General features: G+C 44.2%; 1 protein-coding gene across 2 annotated transcripts in view; it reads right to left on the minus strand.

Annotated features, from left to right (window-relative positions):
- Positions 1-23164, minus strand: part of mark4b (MAP/microtubule affinity-regulating kinase 4b) — a 50102-nt gene that overhangs the window by 24303 nt on the left and 2635 nt on the right. For both annotated transcript variants that reach the window (XM_079166890.1, XM_079166891.1), the window contains exons 2-3: positions 10865-11062; positions 9953-10006 (exon numbers count right to left, since the gene is read on the minus strand). In XM_079166890.1, the coding sequence (XP_079023016.1) occupies positions 9953-10006; positions 10865-11062 (252 nt within the window). The remainder of the gene's footprint in view (positions 1-9952; positions 10007-10864; positions 11063-23164) is intronic.

The following is a 23164-nucleotide window of genomic DNA, read 5'->3' on the forward strand; positions in this document are numbered from 1 at the left end:
TCTTCCGTGTTTTTAAACTCTTCTGGACAAAAGATGAACATCTACTAACCACTTTTCAATATCTGACAGCGGTGTATTATTTCCCAACATCCTTCACTTCTCGTCATCTTCTTCCCTCCTTTCAGGCAGAATGAATCACCTTCTGAGCATTTACATCCTCTCTGTCCTTGCCAGGAATTATTAATCAACTGCTAAGTCGGAGCTCTCACTTCTTTTCTACCAGGAAAGAAACCTAATGACCGACTGTCGACTTCTCTCTCTGCTGTTCTCTTCCTCACTTTGAGACTTCTGCTGCGTGGGTTTGATTCATGTGTCTGGTCTGCCAGTCTGTCCAACCTTTGACCTTTTTATCCAGACTGTGTATCCGTATTTTGTCTGTCGTTTTTCAACGAAAGAGAGAGAGAGAGAGAGAGAGAGACGGAGAGAGCGACGGAGAGAGAGCAGGAAGAAGACGGTGATGTTGAAATGAGAAATGAGGAATTGATAACGCTTGCCTTGCTGAAACATTTAAACAGCCGGCCCCAACACATCTCTACCGCACGACACACGGTCTAAAAACACTGCAGCACTCTACTCAGTGTGTGAAACACACTTCCTGTTATCAGCCGCAGCCAATCACGAGACACGGACAGATTCAGAAAAATACGTGTGTGGGGGGGGGGGGAGTAAGAGACAAAGAACAACAGAATTTGAGGGACGAATGACCACACAGGCCTCTCTCTCTCTCTACTCGCACGTCAGAGTACCTACTGTGAATAACTCTGTGTGTGCAAGAGTGTGTGTGTGTGTGTGTGTGTGTGTGTGTGTGTGTGTGTGTGTGTGTGTGTGTGTGTGTGTGTGTGTGTACTCTGAATGAGAGACGGTCCATTACTGACATGTTATACCACTTACTGCAAAGCTATAAGTACGATATTGTGTGACTGCTGTAGTCGTGTTACACTACTTACCCGAAGCCCCATCATCCTTTTAGATGTTTCTAAATAGAAATAATAATAATTTCGTTATTATTCGAGTATCAGTGCCTACGCTCATCAAATAGAATAATTTGTCAAATACTAAGAAGGGGTTTGTCGACTGCTGTTTTCAAGCTTTGAGTTTGGCACTTTGGATGGTCGCCATCTTGGATTTTGGCAGCCGCCAAATTGGTTTTCTGCAACCAGTGAAGGGAGGTGACCATATTTGGACTGCGGAGGTATGACGCCGTGGTAGAGACGCAGTATACGGCCATGGTAGCGACATGTCAATCACAAGGTAGCCCCTCCCCTAAAGCATACCCTGCTTTATGGTCTGTTTGACTCTAAATGGACCATCATTTACTAATTGAACATCATGCTGTATTGAAGAAGACTTGAAACTAGAGATTGAGACCATAAACTCATGTTTACAATGTTTACTGAGGTAATAAATCAAGAGAGAAGTAGAGTCATTTTCTCATAGACTTCTATATAATCTGACTTCTTTTTGCAACCAGAGGAGTCGCCCCCTGCTGGTGTTTCTTATGTGTCGTGTGATCAAACATTAGCACTGTAGCTGCTGAGTGTTGTTCTGGTAGGATTAAACAGGTAATGTTAGCCTAAAGACCAAAACAACACTTGTGGATTAAGGGACTACGGGGGAGTTGCAGAGGCTTCATGTAAAAGTGCACCTCCACAAAAACTCAACTCCGCCTCTGGGGAACTTATAGCGATATCACATGGAGACTACAAGGACAGGTCGGTTTTTTGTTACGCGTTTCTGATGCCGGAAGACATTGTTGAAATTAAAGACAACGTCATGAAAGCCGTTTCTTTTCCAAATATCGCTAGTAAACCGGGAAAACTATTTAATTTGCATTTGATTTTCACAAACTGAACATAAGAATGTCAACTAAATCATTTTTTACTTTTAATAAATGCGTGGCAGTAGTGTCCTCGTAGTAAACCTTCCCAATGATACTTGATATGTAAACTATGAATCAATTCCCGCGCCATGGATGAGGTAATCCACTTCTGCCGGAGACATTTCAGACAAAAATCGGAGGAAAACCCTTCAGTCTATGAGCATGAACACGTTGATGCCTCTCTAGCCGGGTTAAAGTCAAACAGCAGATGAACTAAACGGTCGGTGGCCAGCCGAATGCTTCGGGACCCTCTAATGAGCAACATTACTCAAGGATGTGCCCTCGCTCCTTTTTCTTGTCGCTGGGGAACATCTGAATAGACTTTTGACCTTGTTTCTCCCTTTGTTGCCTGTTGCTGGGAGAGCTGCCCTTCTACATTATCCCAATAAAAGCGCCCACGATAAGAACACCCTCCGTCCCCGTAACGCAGTCATTGGAGCTCCCAGGGGCCTGCCGACGAGAGGAGCTGAATCATTGATGAGGAGGAGCTGGAGTTTAATTCGAGGCCTGTTTGACCCAGATCGTACGAAGCCTGACTCAGCTTGATTAGAGGAGTAGAGTTGAATATAGTTTTACAGATGTTGGCTTCATGAGGAATAATAAGGGGAGAAAAGAGTGAGAGATCAAGGCGGGGCGTCGTGCATGCACTTCTCTTCTTCTGCAGTTCTATTTCCCACTGCTTTGAAAGCGGGTTTGTGGGAAAAGCCTTCTGCTCCCGCTCTGCCCGCCCTCTTGTTCCTTTATTGTCTAATTACTCCCTTTTGCACGCAGGCACAACAACAACAACGCGTACAACAATGGGATCGCAGCGCAGACACCCACGCGGGGGACAACGCGCCGCACACAAAAGCAACACAGATAATGGCATTACACGTGCACACAAAAGGCAGAGCGGAGACCGTGTCGGGCCGCGAGTTTTATCCGCCGGTTATCATGCATGTAGGCCTACACACACACACACACACACACACACACACACTCTGTCTGTTCTCTTCGGCTCTGCTCTGTATCTTGTCTTTCTCAGGGTCCCTGCTCCTGTTCCAAGGCCTCAATAATACAACCCCCCCCCCCCCCCCCCCCCCCCCCCGGCCGCCCCTTTTGTTTGCCTGTCTGGAATTCGGCTCCTGGTCGAGGGGGCCTGTGCGAGGGACAAAACACACTTCACAGCATTAGATGGCGGCCCAATCGGCGTCCTGCACGCACACACACTTCACTTTTGACATCGGAGGGCTGACTGCAGTTTTCTCCCGTTCTCAAAGTGACACCGGGGCTTTTGGTCGGGCCGCTGCACAGTCTGGCAGATTATCCAATCGACACGTGCGGCGGGGGAGGAGGAGTGCATTAAAAGGGTCCTGTGTGTTGCCATTACAGCCGTGAGGTCTGAAGATGTGAAACAGGACAACGGCATATTTTTCTACAAGAGACTCACTTGGGAGTCGGTGGACAAATTGGTTTTCTATTTCGGACATCATGCACCCTCTAATGTCTGCGGCTCTTTCGCTGCCTTCAGGTGCGTCTAGGACAGTCGGGATTTCAGCTCGGCTTGTGAACACCTTTGCAAATAGATTAATGTTCTCAGACGATCAACAGCCAAAGGCAGATCATAAACAAGAATAAACTGCTTACAGACGTGCAGCTTGCTCAGCAGAGATTTGCAGTCAAGAGAAGACGATATAATCATTTTTACACACTAACTACGCTTTACTAGATGTTACTGTGAGTAATAACAATTTAGGCAGATTTGTGTTTGATTTTGATGAAACGTCTGATGAAGGCTCTTCATGATCAACCGTGGTTGACGTAGTACACCTGCATATGGTGGCTTTCACTCGATTTCAGGTTTGCAGACATCAAACCACCTCCTGCACACTACGTCACTTGGTGCGTTACCTAATGTCCGCGTTGGAGCAGGCTGGAGCTTGGGCGGAGCAGCACTGGCTAACCTTAGGGTCCCTACGTCCCTAACATGGTGTTAGGAGACATACAGTAGCGCTGCAGACGATGGAGAGTACAGCTGGGATTACAGTAGAGCTACTACTGCAACACAACGCCCGGGGAGAGAGGAGAGAGAAGTGGGACGCCAAGCTAGAGTAGAAGAAAATAAAGAGTTGATGAAGAGAAAATAAGATGGGAGGAGTGAGCAGAAGAGAGAGAGAGAAATGGGGCATAAATCTACAATACAGACAGAATATAGACTCAGGCGTAACAGTGAGTAAAGAGGGGGAGAGGGAGAGATTTACTGTGTGCTTCTATTTCAACCCAACTGTGAATATTACATCCTTTGAATATTAATGTTGTGCAAATGCAGATTATGTGCATTTCCATTCGGGTACACTGGAGCAAATAAACCAGTCTCCCATGAAAGACAAAGGTCTGATTAATGTTGGACAAATACACCCGAGTGTCAGCTCGTGCTGCGCTTATTTCACGCTTTCATCCGAAGACAAAGACGCTTCCTGTCAAAAAGTAGGCTGTTCAAAAAAAAAAAGTCCAGTCTCACGTGTAAATAGCTGCTCCAGAGTGATTCAGTGGTTTAAAGCCAGCGTCATTTAACCAGCAAACACATCTCAGTTTCACTTTATCACATAACACATTCACAAAAACAGCTTAGAGTGAGGAGAAATCTTATTGTTTAGCTTTTCAACTCAACGTTAGAGAATTAACTGGCAACTGTTTTTCTAATGGATTAATTGTTGGAGTTGATATCGAGAAGAACCGGCAAACATTTAATGTTCCAGCTGCTGCTTTTCCCGGATGTTTATCTTAATATTTGTGAGTTTGGGACTGTTACAAAGTACACATAATGAATTCACTCATATAAATAGGCAGCCAAGCCAGACTATTTTCTAACATATTTTAAACAACAATGAATTGAGTAATCAAAAACAAATAAGAGTGAAATTGATGTGTGTAATACAATACAAAATGATAGGTTATAGAGAAAGTGAACGCAGGCTGTGCAGTGAGTGAGAGGCTGTGTGACAGACAGACAGAGACCGAGAGAGACAGAGAGACAGGGTCACCTGGCAGCATGCGTCGTGTCCTACACGGACTACGATAATGCTGACAGGACGCGACCGGCAGCGCTGCGCTATGCAGCACTGGACCGCTACCACTCTGCTGCAGAACACACACACACACACACATACACATACACACACACAGTACCAGCCTCGTTAAAAACCAAGGTCTTAGCTTAAAGATCTGAAGAGCTCATTCATGGTGTAATTAAGAAGGCATCTCACTGTTGGAACAGAGGGCGAGTAAGGTGAACGACACGACCACTGTTCAGCACAAGAAGGTCTGTGTTCACACACACACACACACACACACACACACACACACACACACACACACACACACACACACACACACACACACACACACACACACACACACACACCACCTCTGTTAAAAGAGTCAATAGCTTATCAGGAGGTGGTGATAATAAAACTCTGACAGAATGTCAACGGTCCAGTGAAGTGCGTTTTTTGTAGAATACAGCTGCTATGTTATAATATATAATGTATGTTATAAAAGATTGAAAGTCACTCAAAAAAGTATTTTTATGACTTTTAAAGTTTAAGTGGAATGTTTATCAGTGTGGGAATGTCTGGTTGTAAATAAAAAGAGAATAAGAATAAGTGGAGGAGCCGTTTCAAAGAGACGTGGCTGGACCAGAACAGATATGTTAATACTCTTCAAAGTGTGTGAACACACAACCACGGTGTATTTTAAAAGGGACGGGCCCCAAAGAATTGTGGGATTAGAATTAGAGCAAAAGCCGAGAAGTAAAAGAAATGGGACTTCGACAGCAGAATGAGAGGAACTACATATTTAGTTGCATGGCGTATCGCGTGATTCGTCTAACAAAACATGTTTTCTTTTGTCTTCTTTTCATTTAGTGTTGAAGTGAAAAGTCAGAGCGTCAGAGTTCTATCTAGGCCAGGTGGACAACTATCGCACAGAGCCAGCCCCCATCAATAACACAACCCTGAGTTATCAATAGAGTCAAAGCACAGCCCGGACCGGTTAGCTAACCAGCAGAGCGTCCATCAATAGGCTGGCTGTGTGCGTGAGATGCAGCATCGACCTCCATGATGCAACAGAGAGTGTGTGTGTGTGTGTGTGTGTGTGTGTGTGTGTGTGTGTGTGTGTGTGTGTGTGTGTGTGTGTGTGTGTGTGTGTGTGTGTGTTGCGGTGTCTGTGCTGATAAAGAAGACTCATAATCAGAGAAGGCCACAGTTTGGTCAGCATCTGAACAAAGAATGACCTGTACGAGCTGTGAGAACATAAACTACCCAGCAGACTGAAACTATCTCCAAATGACAAAGACGAACAAAGCATTCAGTACATCCTTAAAAAGGTACAATTTAGAAAGCAATTACACTAAGCCGACCACCAGCTCATTGCTCGAGTCAGTTCTAAAGCTAAAATGCTAAACTTGGGAAAGTACCAGCTTCTAAACACAAGAGGGTTTTCGTTAACTGAAAAAAGTTAAATTCTGTGGATTCTGGACTGTTGGCCGGGAAAAACAAGATATTTAAAGACCCCAGAAAATGTGAGGGGCTTCATTTTTATATACAAAACAATTATTGGATTGGACCTGTCACGTAGTGCTGGGCGGTATACCGTACGATATGAATTTCCACATACCGTCATACCGTGCATAGCCAGAACACTGCTGACAGTCTTCAACAGGTTGCTAAAGATGATGTTCGCTAACGAAAATAATAGCGGTGGAGCTAGTTATCTTATCTGTATTGAGACGGACCCCTAGTCTTGGTCATAACTTTATAACTTTATAACAATTAACAACCCACAACTAACGCTCTTTAACAGAGCAAAACACCACAACACAACAGTCTGTGACACATAAACAATTTGTAACACTAATAATTGTACAATTATAAAATTTCACCGCCGAACTGCATGCTGGGTACAGCTCACTCGCCTGCTAGCACAACAGTCTGCTAACAGCTGGGAGAGGCTCCGTCCTCCAGTAACGTTACATTACAGAACAGCGATGCAGGATAAACATAGACAGACCGGAGATGCACCGATAGAGTTTGACACATATGCAACGCTGATTACGTGTAATATGTGTGGTATTTGTTATGAATGTACTTTGGTACGTAGAGGGTGATAAGAAGCTGTACTTGGAGGGGCTTAGGGCCCAGGGGAATGTAGGTGAAGGAAACCGAAAGAGACGGAAGACACGCCACACAAACAGCTGTTCACCACGATCCTGTAGAACAGATTCTCAACTGGTGGGTAGTCGCGGACCCGTTTTCAGTGGATCTTTGCCTGAAAGCAGCGAGTTATTCACGCTCCTTTCCAGCATTTACGGCACTTGTTCAGCGGCGCAGGAAAAACACAGGCCAATGCGTTGTAAATCACGTCACGTGATGCAGTTTAACCAATCAAATAAGGGTATTCTGATACGACTCCAGTGAGATGTACCCACACCGTGACACAGGGAGGAGAGACAAGGAAAGACATCATAGAGCAGATCTCATGAGAATCTATGTGAAAGTCAAATATCTGTGGTCACCTTTAACAATTTAAATTGCTAAAAAGACCACATTCCCAAAACCAGTGCTGCGAAAACATTGAGATAAAAGTGTTTCTTTTCCGCACACTTGAACTCATTGTGAGGTGTATGAGTTCGAAAAGAATACCGTGATACTGCCAAATACCGTGATATACATTTTTAGTCATTTCGCCCAGCACTACTGTCACGTTGCACTTAACAACCAATATCATCACTTTATCACTTTATCCATTTAGTTATTTGTGTGACATTCTCATAATGAGCGCATTCATTCTTGAGTTGTGGCCCAAAACGTGTTTGGTGAGGTCACAGTGACCTTTGACCACCAGAATTCTAATCAGCTCATCTTTGAGTCCAGCTGGACGTTCGTGCCAAGTTAGAAGAAATGTCCTCCAGATGCTCCTGAGGCATCACGTTCACTGGAATGGACAACCCGAATAAAAATAATGCCTCCGGCGCAGAGGCCTAATAATCAGTAGATTTGAATCAATGACGGGAATTAAAGTTAGGTCAGCTGCAACGCGGCATGGGACGATATGTAAATGTAACTTTTATACTGGCCAAAATAATTGCGATCCATAATCATCAAAGTATGGTTAAAACTCTTAAAATGGCACTGAGACAAACTGGAATCACTTTACCTTACATTCACTTTGAAACAAATATTTCAAACAGTAAAACAATCTTAAATAAGCTATATCGCCCCATCCACTGCTTATCACTCCTGACTGTTTAAGGATGAAACTAATATGTGAACTAAGCTGAACATACGTTTGTGCAGCTTAACATTAAGAAACTGTGGAACGACGGTGTTGGTAGCTACACCGCTGACACGGCAAGTTTTACTCTTTTCTGCAACTATCAGAGAGGTCAACCTGCATTGACTGCATGAAAATATATATACACATATATATTTTCAGAGGTGAATATTCCACCAACTAAGCCAGATGAGAAAACACTTCAACTGTAACTGCTTTAACACAGAATGCCGGCCTGAAGCAGTTTCTCACTCATTTCGTTTTAATAGATTGCTCTCAATTAACACATGCATCACACACACACACACACACACACACACACACACACACACACACACACACACACAGGAGAGAGCTCAATCTCATTAGAGCAATGAGTGCAACACGTGTCGTTAATACATGACCCTAAACGAGCATACAGTGACGTACATCACTCACAGTGTTTGTCCTAGTTCGTCTCAGTGGACTGTGTGGACAATGATGGTTACCTCAACCTGCAGTCAATGGCCCTCAATCACTGAACTCTATTTGGGACTGGCGGGAAATACTTTATTATTGAAACCAGCACGACTATTATGTGGAGAGTAATTAGGCCATCGAGTAACATATCAACTACGCATCATTCATTTGATCTGGCTCTGAGAAAGTTGACGACAGTTTTTTTACAGCACCCGGCGTAACGACGCAACTGCTCGCTTTATGCCTATTCAGGCACACTCAAAAGGAAAAGGGGTGAAGACTAAAGAGAGAAATGTCGGGACGCTTTTATTTTGTAGACAGAAAAACAAGCATACCCAACGACAGGGGAGAAAATATTGTTTGTGTTAAAGTCTTCGTTTGACGAACAACTAAGACAGTGAGCAATGAACTTCACGTGACAATGTTCATAACTTGGATTCAAATATGAACGATATCGAGGAACGGACAAACATTCTGACTTTACGATCGTTTTAAAAAGGCAGAGAGTCACCACTATTTAAAATATACTTTTGCTACTGCCAGTAAATCTGAGTGAAATTATATTTAGTGTTCATGGTTTCCTGAAAAAATGAACAACTGAATCTGACAAAAGTTACCCGGTGTCTAATTGAGAGCTGCGTGTACAAAACGTTGACAAAACGTGTAGCCACACCCGGAGAGCAAAAGGGACTCTGCGTCTTTTAGAGGCTTTTAGAGGTTTTTTGGTAGCTTGTACCGGCACAAAGCAGAATCAATGCTTCAGCATCTTATTGAAATGTCCGTATGAAACGATACTGGTTTTTACAAAAGAAATAAAAAATGGACAGTTCTGTATCAAACAGAAGTGCAACAGCTGAAGTAAAAAAAAAAAAAAAAAAAGGCATTTTTCCCACACCCACTTGTGCACAACAACCAAGTCTGTTGTCTCAACATGAAACAAATTATCTGAACTGACGCAGAGTTTTTTTCTGCTCCTGACCTGCAGCCAGCAACGGCTTCCCCGACACCAAGTTTCACATGACAACCAAAAGGTCAAAGTTCAGATGACTGCTGCACGCAAGGATCATCCGAGAGTTAGGGCCGGAGGCAAAACAACAACATGCGGAGACGCTGCTGAGCTGCTAGTGACGCAACGCGATGCAATGCGGACACACGACTGACATGTTACATGACACATAAACAGTAAATAATACAGCATAAGTACAACAACCATCCATCTGTATGTGTTTTTAATAGTTCTGTGACGGCTGCATGAACTCCTCTACTTGATCCGTCTTCACACACACTAAGGTCCTCACTCACCTTCTGTAGGCTGGTTGGGTTGAGTTGTGTTTTATCGATGATCTTTATTGCAACCTGAGAGGAAACGACAGAAAAATAAATGAACACAAACGACAAAGAAAACGTCTCATTTGCTGCAACAAACCCTGTCGAAACTCAATCCCAACAAAAATGTAATACATTTTAATAAAGTGGTATGAATTTATGGTACCGGAATGCATTTCACTGTTCAAAAAGGTTTACATTTATATTTTATTTTATTTAAAATTATTTTTGTTAATTTGCAGAAAATGTTCTCAATTATATATATATTCTTAAATCATCAGAAAATACCTTTAAACGACTCATTTATCAAATGAATTGCTGATCGCTTCTGCTTCAATTACATACATAATTATGAACTAATTCAATTTCCCAACGTCTTTATCAGATCGCAGCTACTGAACGATGTGCTCTGGACGAGAACATCTGGAATTCAAAATGTGTTTCACAGCGTGTGGAGAAAACAGAAGCAGAAATCCACCCAACAAACCGACAGAGCTTCATGAGAGGCTTAACAACCTGTGGCGGCCGCTGTAAACCGGTATACGACCGCCTTCTGCTTTATATGGGGGGACAACTACAGCTCTCACATGATCCAGTTTCTGCTGAGACTGATCAACTGATGTAGGCCAGGGTTTAACGAGGAGATGGAATGTATTGAAACACTGACTGTGAGACGAGATAGTTTAGTTTAGTTTAGTCTGGCTGTACAGTGAAAGCTAACAGAAAGGTGCTCTGAACTCGCTGGAACGGTCCTTTAAAACCGCCATCTGTGGGCTGAGTCACAGGGTGCTGTTCTGATCAGCTGTTTGTTTACCCAGGAGTCTTCTTCAACTCTTCAGCCTCATCGATCCCTCGGCACGCACGGCTTCCTGTCTCTCTGAAACTCACCTCTCTGCCGGTCAGTATGTGTCGCGCCAGTTTGACCTTGGCGAAGTTGCCCTTGCCGATGGTTTTGAGCAGCCGGTAGTTTCCGATGTGCGGCTGCTCGTCCGAGCACAAGGCGATGGAGTTGCGGCATCGGGCTCCGAGCGAACGGCTCGACCAGCCGGTGCCCTTCTCTGAGCGGCTGGCCGACAGGGAGGCATGCTGGGAGAGAGAGGGAGAGAGAGAGAGAGAGATGAGCCGGCAGCATAACTGAGACTTTGGAAGTTCGCCATTACTGTTGCATTCAGGGCTCAAATAAATAATCTGTATCATTGGTATCTGAAGAGTTAACATACAAACAGATGATAAGGAGGTATAACCTCCACGTAGTCATTTAGCATCAAAGTGCCCAACGAACACTATGTGACCTCGACTGTGCTGCTGATGTCATGTGACTGCAGCCTGGTACCAGACACCCAGAGGTGAAAAGAGAGTAACGGGGGGGGGGGGGGGGGGGCACCTATGATCTCATCTGACCCCTAAAAGTTCACATTCCTCGCATTCGTGGACGTTGCCGTGTCGGTACGGTGCGAGGTGACGGCTGCACTGAACGCCCCGTCGCTCAGCGGACACACACATGGCGGCGGGGTCCGCCTTCAAAACGTTGGAGGACGATAGCGAAAAATCTGAGATGTGACAGTCGAAATTTACACAAGCCTTGATATCTTCTATCCGCCCCACCGACCCTTTATCCCCTTAAAAAGGAACAAGATGAGTAAAAATAATTTATAAAATCCCCCAAAAATACTAGATTAAGGTAGAAAGGACAAAACATATATCTAACAGTCAAGTTATAATATGTTGAAATCACCGAAAATACTTTAATGCAAAATCTGCTTATGAAATAATATAATAAATATACTCACTGACTTAATTATTCTTCTGAACAAAATGTCACATGAATTACCTGTATATTAAAGATATATAAATGATGAATGACTTTGCATTTCCTCGCTCTGTGATTTATTGTTTATTCATTGTTGATGTTGTCTTTCTGTATTCTGTCTTCATGTGGATGTAAATCGTCCTCGAGTGGAACAAAGATAATCGTTTGAATAAGAGTTAAGAAAATGAAGTGCATCAACATGATTAGCGGATAAAGATTGTGTTTCTGTGTTTCACATCACAAAAGCAAGTTTCCCTTTGAAAAGACATGTCCAAATAATATATAATATTATAATGCAGTGACTTCTTTCCTCCATCCCTTCACTCCACACTCAGTCTGACCCGACCTGAACCCTTTAGGTCAGGCGAGGTTCTGAGGTCTCGCCGCATAAACGTCAAACGCTAATCCTCCATCTGCTCTCCTCCGAGCACCGAGCGGAAACAGAAACATCCCACGGAAGCAAACTAGCCTGAACTTCTCATCGGTTAGTGGAGCTGAAACGAGGAACAAGGAAATAAGAAGGAACAAGGGGCTCCTTTTAAATGGTGTTTTTAAACCATCTTGTTTGCCAACTTCCACCAGATTAATCTGAGGAACGACTGCAAATGCAGATCCCACTGATTGCATAAAAAAAATGTTTTTACTCAGATTTTATGCATGTAGTGTTCTTCATACTATAAATGTTCTGCTCAAATTTGACTTAAAAATATAAATCGCCTTGCTAACCGTATTGCAATACATCGCCTTGCTATTGCATGTTAACCCCTGTATCGTGATGCATACGGTGTCTTCCTCTTGCCAATAAAATACACAAAGCTCAGGGTCTTAAACGCATCGTCCCGCCTCACTCTTTCCCTCCACTCTTGAGCCTTCAACCCAGGAAACCAGTACAGACACAAAGCCAGTGGTGGGGCGACGGGTCTTGGAGGGATTAGGCCTCTCGGACAGATTTAACAGAAATAATGTAGTCTGGACTTTTTCATGGGAGAAAAGGCAAATGTAGAGCCCCAAGAGAAACTCATGACAAGCCCTCAGCACAATGACTTTCTATTTACACACTATGAGCGCGCACACACACACACACACACACACCAGATAAAACCAGATCACCTTGAAATGCACCCAATGTGGTAAACACAGCGGTGAGATCACAAGATCAACAGATTTCCCAGCGCGCGCTCACAGAGCAACATAATAAAAAAAGCAAGGTGACCATTTCTACAAAACTCATGTGTGTAGTTTCAGTGGGAGGTATCAAGGCTTTTAAAGGGGTTATTAGGGATTATAGCCATAGCAGAACGTTACATTTCTAATTTATTCCGCCACATTCATTTTCATCTTCAACCCCCCCTCCCATTTATTCACCCATTCTTCTTCTACTCTCCCCTGGCTCATCCAACGCCCCCCCCCCCCACCCCAGACAAATCAATTTGCCTCCCTTCCCTCTATTCTCCTCTTCGCGGCCGGGCCCGCCCTCTTTTGTCTCGCGCCGCTATCTTCATTTTCGGGGCGACCTCACATCAATTTGAGCTCCGTGCCGCCCTCCATCACCCATCCCCCAACCCTCATACTTTTTTTTCCCAAGGAGCGCGGTCCGTCGCCCCCCCCCCCCCCTTTCTGATTACCACGTGGTTTCATTCAGTCGGAGGCCTCTGTGTGTGTGATGGGGTCTCCCACTGGCTGCGGACTGGAGGGCCAGTAGAGGTATTTTGGGTGGGGGTGAAAGTCCTCCACATCATTACACATGTAGGGTGACATTTGGTATAGAAGATGGATGGAGGGCCGGTTGGGTGACTAGGTGTAGGTGTGTGTGTGTGTATGTGTGTGTGTGTGTGTGTGTGTGTGTGTGTGTGTGTGTGTGTGTGTTTGCACATTCAGCAAATGAGCTGCACCTCACAAACGGGAAGGAATCGGTTCTTTGTGACGATGTCCTACATCAGCATCTCACAACTCGCTCCGCTCCGTCAGTCCTGAGTTCTTTGTTCCCAGTCTGCTGCTGGCGAACACATCTAACAGTTTAACACCACCGTTGTTTCTAACACTGGTTGCCATTTAAACTGTGTTACTTCTCAATCTAATGTAAATCTTTGGACACATTTCAGTTTTTTAAGCTGTTTTACAAAAGTCCTGCTCCCCTTTTAAATTCAGGGCTGCAGCATTATGGTAAAAAATGAAAATCCTGATCGATCAAAGAAGCTAAATGATCTATTTCATCATAATTCATTAAAAACATAATTCCAGTTTTGGTCCACTCCCGTCACATGCTGTCCTAAATATAGCTTCCCCACATTGACGAGGTAAGGTCGGTCGGGGGTTTATTCTTTTAAATTCTTCTGCGGTCCGACAGGAATGCAAGCTTGACGTCAAATCAACAACAGTACACAACATGTGAGGATGTGTTGTCCGACGGCTCTGACGTGAATCAGAAAAGCAAGCGGTCAACAACAGCTGCGTTGTCATCGTTACATCACGTCTTTAAACACGTTACACGCTGCGTAAAAAAACGCAAAACACTTTTTCATGAAGTGTCCACTTCAGTGGAAAGACGATAAACGTCTGTCACAGTTTAAAGGTTCTCCAACCTGTTCAAATCTTTCAGGAACAGCCAAAAACGGTGAAAAGATTAAGCCGGGGTTGATGTTTAAACTTGTCCTGTGCTGGAATGTCCAAGACACGTAGTACTCCCAGTTGCCAGTTTATTAGGTACACCTGGTTAAAACTAATGCAGTCCTGCAATAAAGGTTTTAATGATCAGTTTGAACCGTCGTAGACTCTATTTTGGAGGCTGCAGTTTGTGGTGCAGTTGAATTACATTGCACTATAGTGAGAGGTGTGTCTGTTATATAGCTTTACCTCTGTGATGTAACTGGGACTGAGCTGCCCTCACTTCAACATGAACCAACAAATTGCTAAAATATCTGCACGCAAATCAAATTGTTTTTCTGATGAGATGAGATAACGGCTGCACTTGTCTGCAGGGTGTTGATCGTGATCATGGGTGACCAAAACAGACACAGATCTGTACTTCTGCTGATATTTCAGACCACAAGCAAAATCAGGTCGGTTAAGTTTCCCTTCAAAATAAGAGCTCTAAATATGATATATATCTGCCAATTTTTAAATCTTGTTTCAAGACTGAAGCTCAGGTAGTCGCTGCTTCATGTGGCACGAAGTTCATCAAAGCAGATTGTACAAAAAAAAAGGTTTTCAAAGTAAAACAGAAATTGAAGTTTAAAATGCACTGCAGATGGATTCATTCTACTCTTCAACTCTCAGTAAACGTGAGCACAACATCTGGTCCTAGAATTATATTTCAATCATCTTTCAAATACATCAAATATTATGTCTCACTCTTTTCAAAGTGGATCTGTAGCGCGTTGATCACATCTAATATGTGAAGTAAGAAAACTGGAATCCCTTGAGGCGCATCACAGAGATATCGCGAGTTATCATGAGGATTTCAATAAAAGAAAAAAAGTCTTTATTGTGTATCTAAATGTTAATCCAAATAGTTAAGAATAACAGTTAAAGAAATATATGTTCTCTCAGTCATTTGTGACGGACCAGTACAGGTGGGCGAGTCCAGACCGGTTAGGCCCGCCCACAGCGTTAGAGCTATGCATCAGGAGATAAGACGATCGCCACAAAACAATAAGTTTCATTTGATGGCGTGCATGTCTGACATTCCACCATCTATTCTACAGACAAGCTGTGCTGGCCTGTGTGGGTGTGTACCGCTGGATACAAATGAAAATGAATGCATGAATGGAAACTTTTGACTGAAACTTTGTACTTCACACATATGATTTCATAAACTTAAAATAAGCTTCAGTAGTTTGTTTGTTTTTTTGTTTCTTCACAGGCTGCTTCTCTGCCATATGTGAAGGTTTTCACGCTACATTTATCGTATCACTAACAGTCATTGTATCCATTGTAGAAGGTTTGTTTAACGTTATTAATGTATGAATTATTGCTCGTTCTGCTACTTTACTGCTACTTTACTCAGAAATATCTGTTTACCCTGTTCTCGTGTCTTTAAATGATGGAGGGGGCGGGGCCAACACAACGCGAAGACTAGTGGCGTGACAGACAAACATGTTCCAAAACAATGGGCCACGCCCTGAGGGAGGAACCCTGCTGCTGCAGCCTGTATGTACTGTATAGGTCTGAGTGTGTGTGTGTGTGTGTGTGTGCGTTGGTGGAGAGGAATTGAGATAAAGACAGGATGTGTGACGTCGGTCCTCAGCAGAGGAATGGCGTAACCTTGAGCCACCCCCCCCCACTCCCCTCTGCACACACACACACACATTGACCCAGAGTGACATTCCGGTTTCCTCTTCCTCTCTCGAGCAGCTGCGGCTCTCGTGGCCTCACGGCCTCGGACTGGCGTGTCCTGACACACACAGATCCTCCATCACGCTGCATAGCAGACGCACCGTCTCCACCACACAACGAAGAGATAACACCGTTGAAAATTCAAAGAAAAAAGGACGAGTGCATAATTCAGAGGCTCAGTTATCTCATGTCATGAGTTCAGCACACACCTGTCCGGTGTCTGTCTGCGGCAACGCGCTGAGCATTTTAACAGAAAACAAAAAGGGAACTAGTTGCTCTCAACAGTCAACGGCTAAACACGCCATTAAAAGATCTTATATACTGAATAGACACGACGCACACTCTCGCAACTTCTCGCATCTCCGTCGTCCATCGACAGCGTGTCACTTCCTGTCTCGGAGACGGCGGTGTCAGGAGGAGTGACAGCGGGAGTGTTGCATGTTGCGCCGCGGCACCCGGCGAGCGTTTCCTGTCGGGGCCCCACGAGGAAGAGGGAGCCGCCGGAAACAACACGTCAAGTGACGGTGACAGACGGGCCGACTGAAAGTCGTGCGCTAACGCGATCGGAACTTTTGTCCACAATGCACTTCAGTCCAGATAACAGATCCTTACAGCCAGTGCTGAGTGTGTATATGCACTATGAGAGTCTTCAGTGACGTGCACTGGCTTTTACCTCTCCAGTCATCCTTTGTGAATAAAGTAATAAGTCTGAAGTCAATTCTGAACCAAAATATAATACGATGAATATGCAAGCAACTATTTTCCAGGATAGCTCAAGAGAACACAAAAAATGATAAAGTGATCACCAGCGTCACACAGAAACGTGGCTGCTTGAGTGCATGTATTCCGTCTTATACTATTCTATTATTGATTTCTGCTTTAAGAAAGCCATCACAGGAAATAAGCATCTGCAGAGGGTATGTTTTCAGGAATATTTTTGTAGCACTGTAGCAATTTTCAGAATAAAAGCAGCTAATAGAATTGATTTAGGGGGAGTGACACGCTGTTGCACAAAGTCAAACCGTTTATTCACCGTTTGCAGTGAACACGAGCTTCCATCCGCCCTCTCCTAAACAATGTGAACGACCGATATTAAACTAAACATCACCGACGTTTCTCAAACTACTGATGCTGCTTCTGTTTTCAATTACAGAAGATTTGTGGACGACTGAAGCGACGCAGCGGCTGACGGATATTCTTCAGCTTCAGCCAGACTCGTTCAGCGGCCGACCGATAACCCATCAAAGCTGTGAGTCAGAGCCGTTTGGCTGCAGGCCTAACTCACCGACATGTACTATGCCTCTCCCCAGGGCAGGCCAATTGTGTTGCTCTGACAGGAGGCACCTTCTGTGCTACGCATCAAATATACAGCAGCAAAGTTGCATTAAAGAAAACTGAGCTTTTTTAGAAACTTCACTCATTTCATGGCTTTGGAAAGGTTTTCTTGGGCCCTCTGGTCTGGAAACTTCACTTCATGTGAAAACATGATAATTGCCACGGTTGGTGTCCGGTTTTTCATGACAATCGTGGAGGTTTTTCTCAGCACGTTAATGCAGTCATTAGGACTTCATTCTCCATTAAATCAACTTGAATGTGAGAACTTAAGAGGCCATCACACGGTGTAAGTCAGGCTACACAACATCCTATCTTCAAATGACCTTGTCTTTATTTAAGTGGTATTACACAACATGTGCTATGTGAACAGTAAATGAATGAATTTACAGCACGGTGCTCACTTCGTTGAGTCTATTAAACTCTTAAAGTGGAACATCTCAGAGTGCATTTAAGCAAAAAACAAAAAGCCGTCACGATTTTCACAACATGAAAATATGATTGGCATCATGAGCCGAGAGGGCAACGTGGAAGAGGACGACTACCAGACATCGTGGGTCAAAGTCTCCCTCCCTCTGGCTCCAGTATGCAAAGTGGAACTGGATTCTTCGGCGCAGGACCGCGTACACACACACACACACACACACACACACACACACACACACACACACACACACACACACACACACACACACACACTCACAAAGATGCTTTCTGTGTCCCCTCTGGAGATGTGCCACATTACTCAGCGTATCATTCGCTGCAGGGCTGTGATCATCAGACCGGGCTGAGCTGAGGGTCAGATTTATTCTGTTCGGATCAACAGCAGCGGTGGATTAGAGAGCTGAGTCACTCGTTGGCTAGACGACGCTTTCTCCCTCCGTCTCTGCACAGACGGATCCTTCTCTCTGGAACGATCCGTGCTGTAAACCCGGCCTCACTGTGCGCTCGGAGATATGTTGTTTTTTTTTGTGCAAAAAGAGGATTTTCTTTTATATCACAAATAAGAAAATGAGATTTGATTTCATGGCCAACGTTTCCACCGGTCATGATAACACTGTACTCACCACAATAACTGCTGTGATGACATCGGGGCAACATTCCCAAAATAACGACTGACGGGGTCAAGAAACGCACAGTCAGACGAGTTTAGCTTATTTATCCCAGCACTACAAAGATGAAGTTGTTTGAAATCAAAATTTCCCTTCAAAGATTTCTCTCTTTAAATGTCTTTTTATTGTAAAGTTAAGGAACAATTTCCAGGATTCGGCCAATTTGGTATCATATAAAAATAACAGCAATGACAATAATAAGAGTAATAAAGTAAGGTCTCCCTGAGTCTAGTCGCCCCTGACACAGTTTTTTATACTTTTACTGGATTTTTACTCTCACTTCGCTCGCTCTGCTCTGTAAATCATCTCCGTACCTGTAAAACCAGTTTTGACGTATTCATAAACTTGGTTTAATCCTCTTTGTTTATTTCACTGCACAATAAATATACTCAGCGAGCACCTTCAGCCACTCCCTCCTTTACCAGTCTCCACGCTCAGTCTTTGCCTCTGCCCAGTCAGCCACTTCAGTCTGACCCAACCTCTCACCATAATTATTTTCCTTCCTCCAGCCTGAGGCAATTTATCTGAAAAGTCAAGCCACGAAGGGGGGGGGGGGGTTGACAATCTCTTCTTGTAAAAAAAAACAGACCAGCTTTGTAGGATCTAAAGAATGAAATGTTATGGTTGGTTAGTGCGGATCCTCTGTGGGCACAAGATATTTCCATGTTAGATATTTTTACTAGTTTGAAAATGTGCCTTTGTGTGGTTTAAAACTAAAATGTTAAGGGGAACCAGGATTGTTGGCCAAGAAGCTTTAGCTGATTGAGATTAAAAGTCTGTCTGCCGCAGGCAGCTATTAAGACGTCACTGCTAGCGGAAGTCCTGACACAGCAGTCGACAGCATCTACGATGCACTATCGCCTCTCCGCCATCGCCCGCTCGATGAAGCAAATTCTAACTCAAAATGCTCCGTGTCTAACAGGACTCTGCAGAGCTTCAGACTGCAGCAGCTAATGGACAGAAACAGTGACGGCAAGAACATTACCCCACACATACACACACACACACACACACACACACACACACACACACACACACACACACACACACACACACACACACACACACACACACACACACACACACACACACACACACACACACACACACACACACACACACACACACACACACACAGACACACACGCAATACTGTCTTTATCACATTAAGCTCAGACTTAACAACATGAAACAAGGCCCTGCAGCCACTGTGGTTGTCCGCTGCGCTGCTCTGTCTGGTTAGAGGCACGGGTCATTACGGTACCCGGCGAGCTGCTGTCAGCATCATAAAGAAGTGGCAAGTCTCCGCTCGCTGCCTTGCAGCGTGAGGTGATGTTTCTCCGGGGGGCACTGCAGACCTGAGGCTGCGTTAGATGGTGGGAGGCAACTATGTTATGTGGGCTGCTAGAGGGCCTTGGGGTGCTGGTGTTATGGGTGTTTGTACTGTGAAGGTGGGGGGACTCTAGGGGCAAAGCTTAAGGGCTGTTATGGGTTCTGGGAAAGTGTGTTATGTGTGTATATTGTATGGTAGCACTGGTCGGACTATTGAACATGTTATTCTTTTGACGTTAAAACCTGGAGAACTGTATGTAGGAGTGCAGCGGTAACATGAGTGAACCAGGCGGCACCGTCCAGCTTTGAGAAGTGAAGCCGATGCGGAAGTGTCTTAAAACCATCAGGGGGAGACTCCTCTGGTTGTATAGAAGTCTATGAGAAAATGACTCTACTTCTCTCTTGATTTATTACCTCAGTAAACATTGTAAACATGAGTTTATGGTCTCAATCTCTAGTTTCATGTCTTCTTCAATACAGCATGATGTTCATTTAGTAAATTATGGTCCATTTAGAGTCAAATAGACCATAAAGCAGAGTATGCTTTAGGGCGGGCTTACTGTGATTGACAGGTCGCTACCAGAGCCGTATAATCTGCATCACTCCGCTGCAGCCCTAATGTGGTCACTTCAGTTCACTGGCTGCAAAAAGCCAAGATGGCGACGGCCATAACGTCAAACTCAAGGCTTCAAAACTGCAGTCCACAAACTAATGTGTGATGTCACAATGACAGGTCACATGTCACAACGCCAGGTGAGATGCAGAGGATGCTACATAATTGTGACATAAATAAAAAAACGCATGTAATAATCTTCACAGAGTGGACAACAACATCACGCTGCAGACGCAAACACACTAAAGAGAACGTGACGAGCAGATGCTGTGTCTGCATGGGCAGTAGCTCAGAGAGACACGGGACGGTAAGCAGACACCTGAAGAGCCACCTTACACTATGGACACAATGAGCCGACTGTGTGCGCTGTGACTGTGAGCCTCAATGTCCCTTTATACTCGTCAGACGGTTTGTTTTTGTGATTGTGTGTGTATCTGTGTGCAATAATGTGTGTGTGTGGCAGTTAACAGGGGCTCTGTGAGCAGCGTCATTCTTCACATGGAAGCCTGATCTCCAGTAAACGCCACCTGTTCGGCACCGTTCTCCAACCAGCCTCTTAACTAGAATTACATAATAGCTGGCAGGAAAACCATTTGTGCAGATAGAAAGCCGCCACAGTTACGTTTGTACCAAATGCCCAGAACGTTTAATTAATGATTAAGTGTTTATCCGACACACTGAGATTTGGCCTCTTTATCCTGCATCCAATGCAGTGTTCCTTTGTTTTGAACCTTCAAAAGGCCAATCCTGATTTTCATTTCTTATATTTGGCTGGCTTACTGAGACATGTTAGAAACTGGACCGCTAAAATACTTTTTTTTACACAAACACACACACACACACATATATAAAGCTGCTTATAAAAAACACAGGCTCGCTCAGAGATACATTATGTAACTGCAGGGGGCAGAAAATGACAATTTAACTGAATAAAGACACAACTTTAGAGTAAGTGTTAAAGAAAAAAATTAAAGACCTAGTAGGTACTTGACCAGCAAGCACACAAATACAAATGAAAGAAAGACGACTGAGTGATGGGAAGCGATTTTGGGAAAAGTGCAATGCATAAAAAAGAAGAGAATCTAAGACGGTGTTTAAGACAGTATTACTAATCTGAGCTGGGAAAGTAAACACTTACATTTCCCTAAAAACCTGCCCCTGCTGTGCTGTTGAGCAAGCCATTTACAGGAAGGTTCGCTAAATCTCTTAAGCTCTTTTCCCAGCACTGCCCTGCGTCGCATTCAGACTTTCACGGCTGAATCTGCTCAGCGCGACCTCCGTTTGCCCACTGAGCACAGCCCCTTGCTCACGGGCACCTCGGCAGTAGCTGTTACGGCTAAAATAGAAGGTAACTCAGCCACCTCTCTGGGGATTAAAGGCGGGAACTTCCCCTGCTACTGGAACACTTCTCTGACCTTTGGGCTACTGTCACAACCGTAATGCCAAAAAACACCTTGGGGTTGGGTTAAGCCAGTGAACAACGCAGCGCACGTCAAGCGAGGCGCCATGTAGGTCTTCTGATATCTACTCGCCTAATTTTATACCGATCAAGCACGGTTTACTTGGCCTCAGCGAACTAGATGATTAAAAGCCCCAAGGCTGTTTTACATGTGGTGTGTATGTGGGGGTGAAACCAATACCATCGCGTGGAGGCCCCGGAGGTGGACGTCATCTTTTTCACAAGTCAGGACAGCGAGCTCATGAATTTTTGGCTCGTCCAGAGAGAGAGAGGGGGGGGGGGGCACAAAAGCCTCGTTCTGCCCCGCGGTGGTACACTGAAAGACTTTTTTCTTTTCTCAAGAGCATACAGCTGTACATGTGCGCACAAGCACTCACCCACACCTTAAACACGACTTCTACTTCCACACACACACACACACACACACACACACACACACACACACACACACACACACACACACACACACACACACACACACACACACACACACACACACACACACACACACACACACACACACACACACACACACACACACACACACACACACACACACACACACACACACACACCTAAACTGGAGTCTAATGACCCCGGATGTGCAAACGCAACACTGGAGCTTTAAAGAAGTGACTAAATGTTTCTTCCTCATTCTTAGAACCTCGAAAACACACTTGATCTCACAGCAAAAATATAAAACACATGTTTTCATGATAGATGTTTACCAAGTCAGTTAACTTTGAGAAATGTACATATATATATATATATATATAAAATCACGCAAATGTTTTCTCCTCAGGTGAAAAAGCGCAAACAGCCTTGTTTTAACATGACAACCGTGCGTTTTCCAGTTGATATGAACTGTTTTTAGGATAAAACATGAACACTGGTGTTGGGTTTCTTGTGAGGATGATGATGATGATGATGATGATGATGATCATAGTGGCATTGTGCAGGTTCGATGCATTTTTTTAAATGGTAATTGTCTGATGCATATTAAAGCCAGCATAATTTGTTCTCTGTCATGAAAAAAAGAAGCAGTCCAACAGGATTCATTAATACCAACATGCAAATCTAGCACCCTGGTGTGAACAGCTCTGGCTGTGGTGCCACGAGCGCTGTGATTGAATTCTAACACGGAAAAATAAAAACGATCTCAGAGGAAGACAAAGCCGACGGGTGATGAAGATCT

This window comes from Pholis gunnellus (genome assembly GCF_910591455.1).
Source record: "Pholis gunnellus genome assembly, chromosome: 9".
In the NCBI taxonomy this organism is placed as follows: Eukaryota; Metazoa; Chordata; class Actinopteri; order Perciformes; family Pholidae; genus Pholis; species Pholis gunnellus.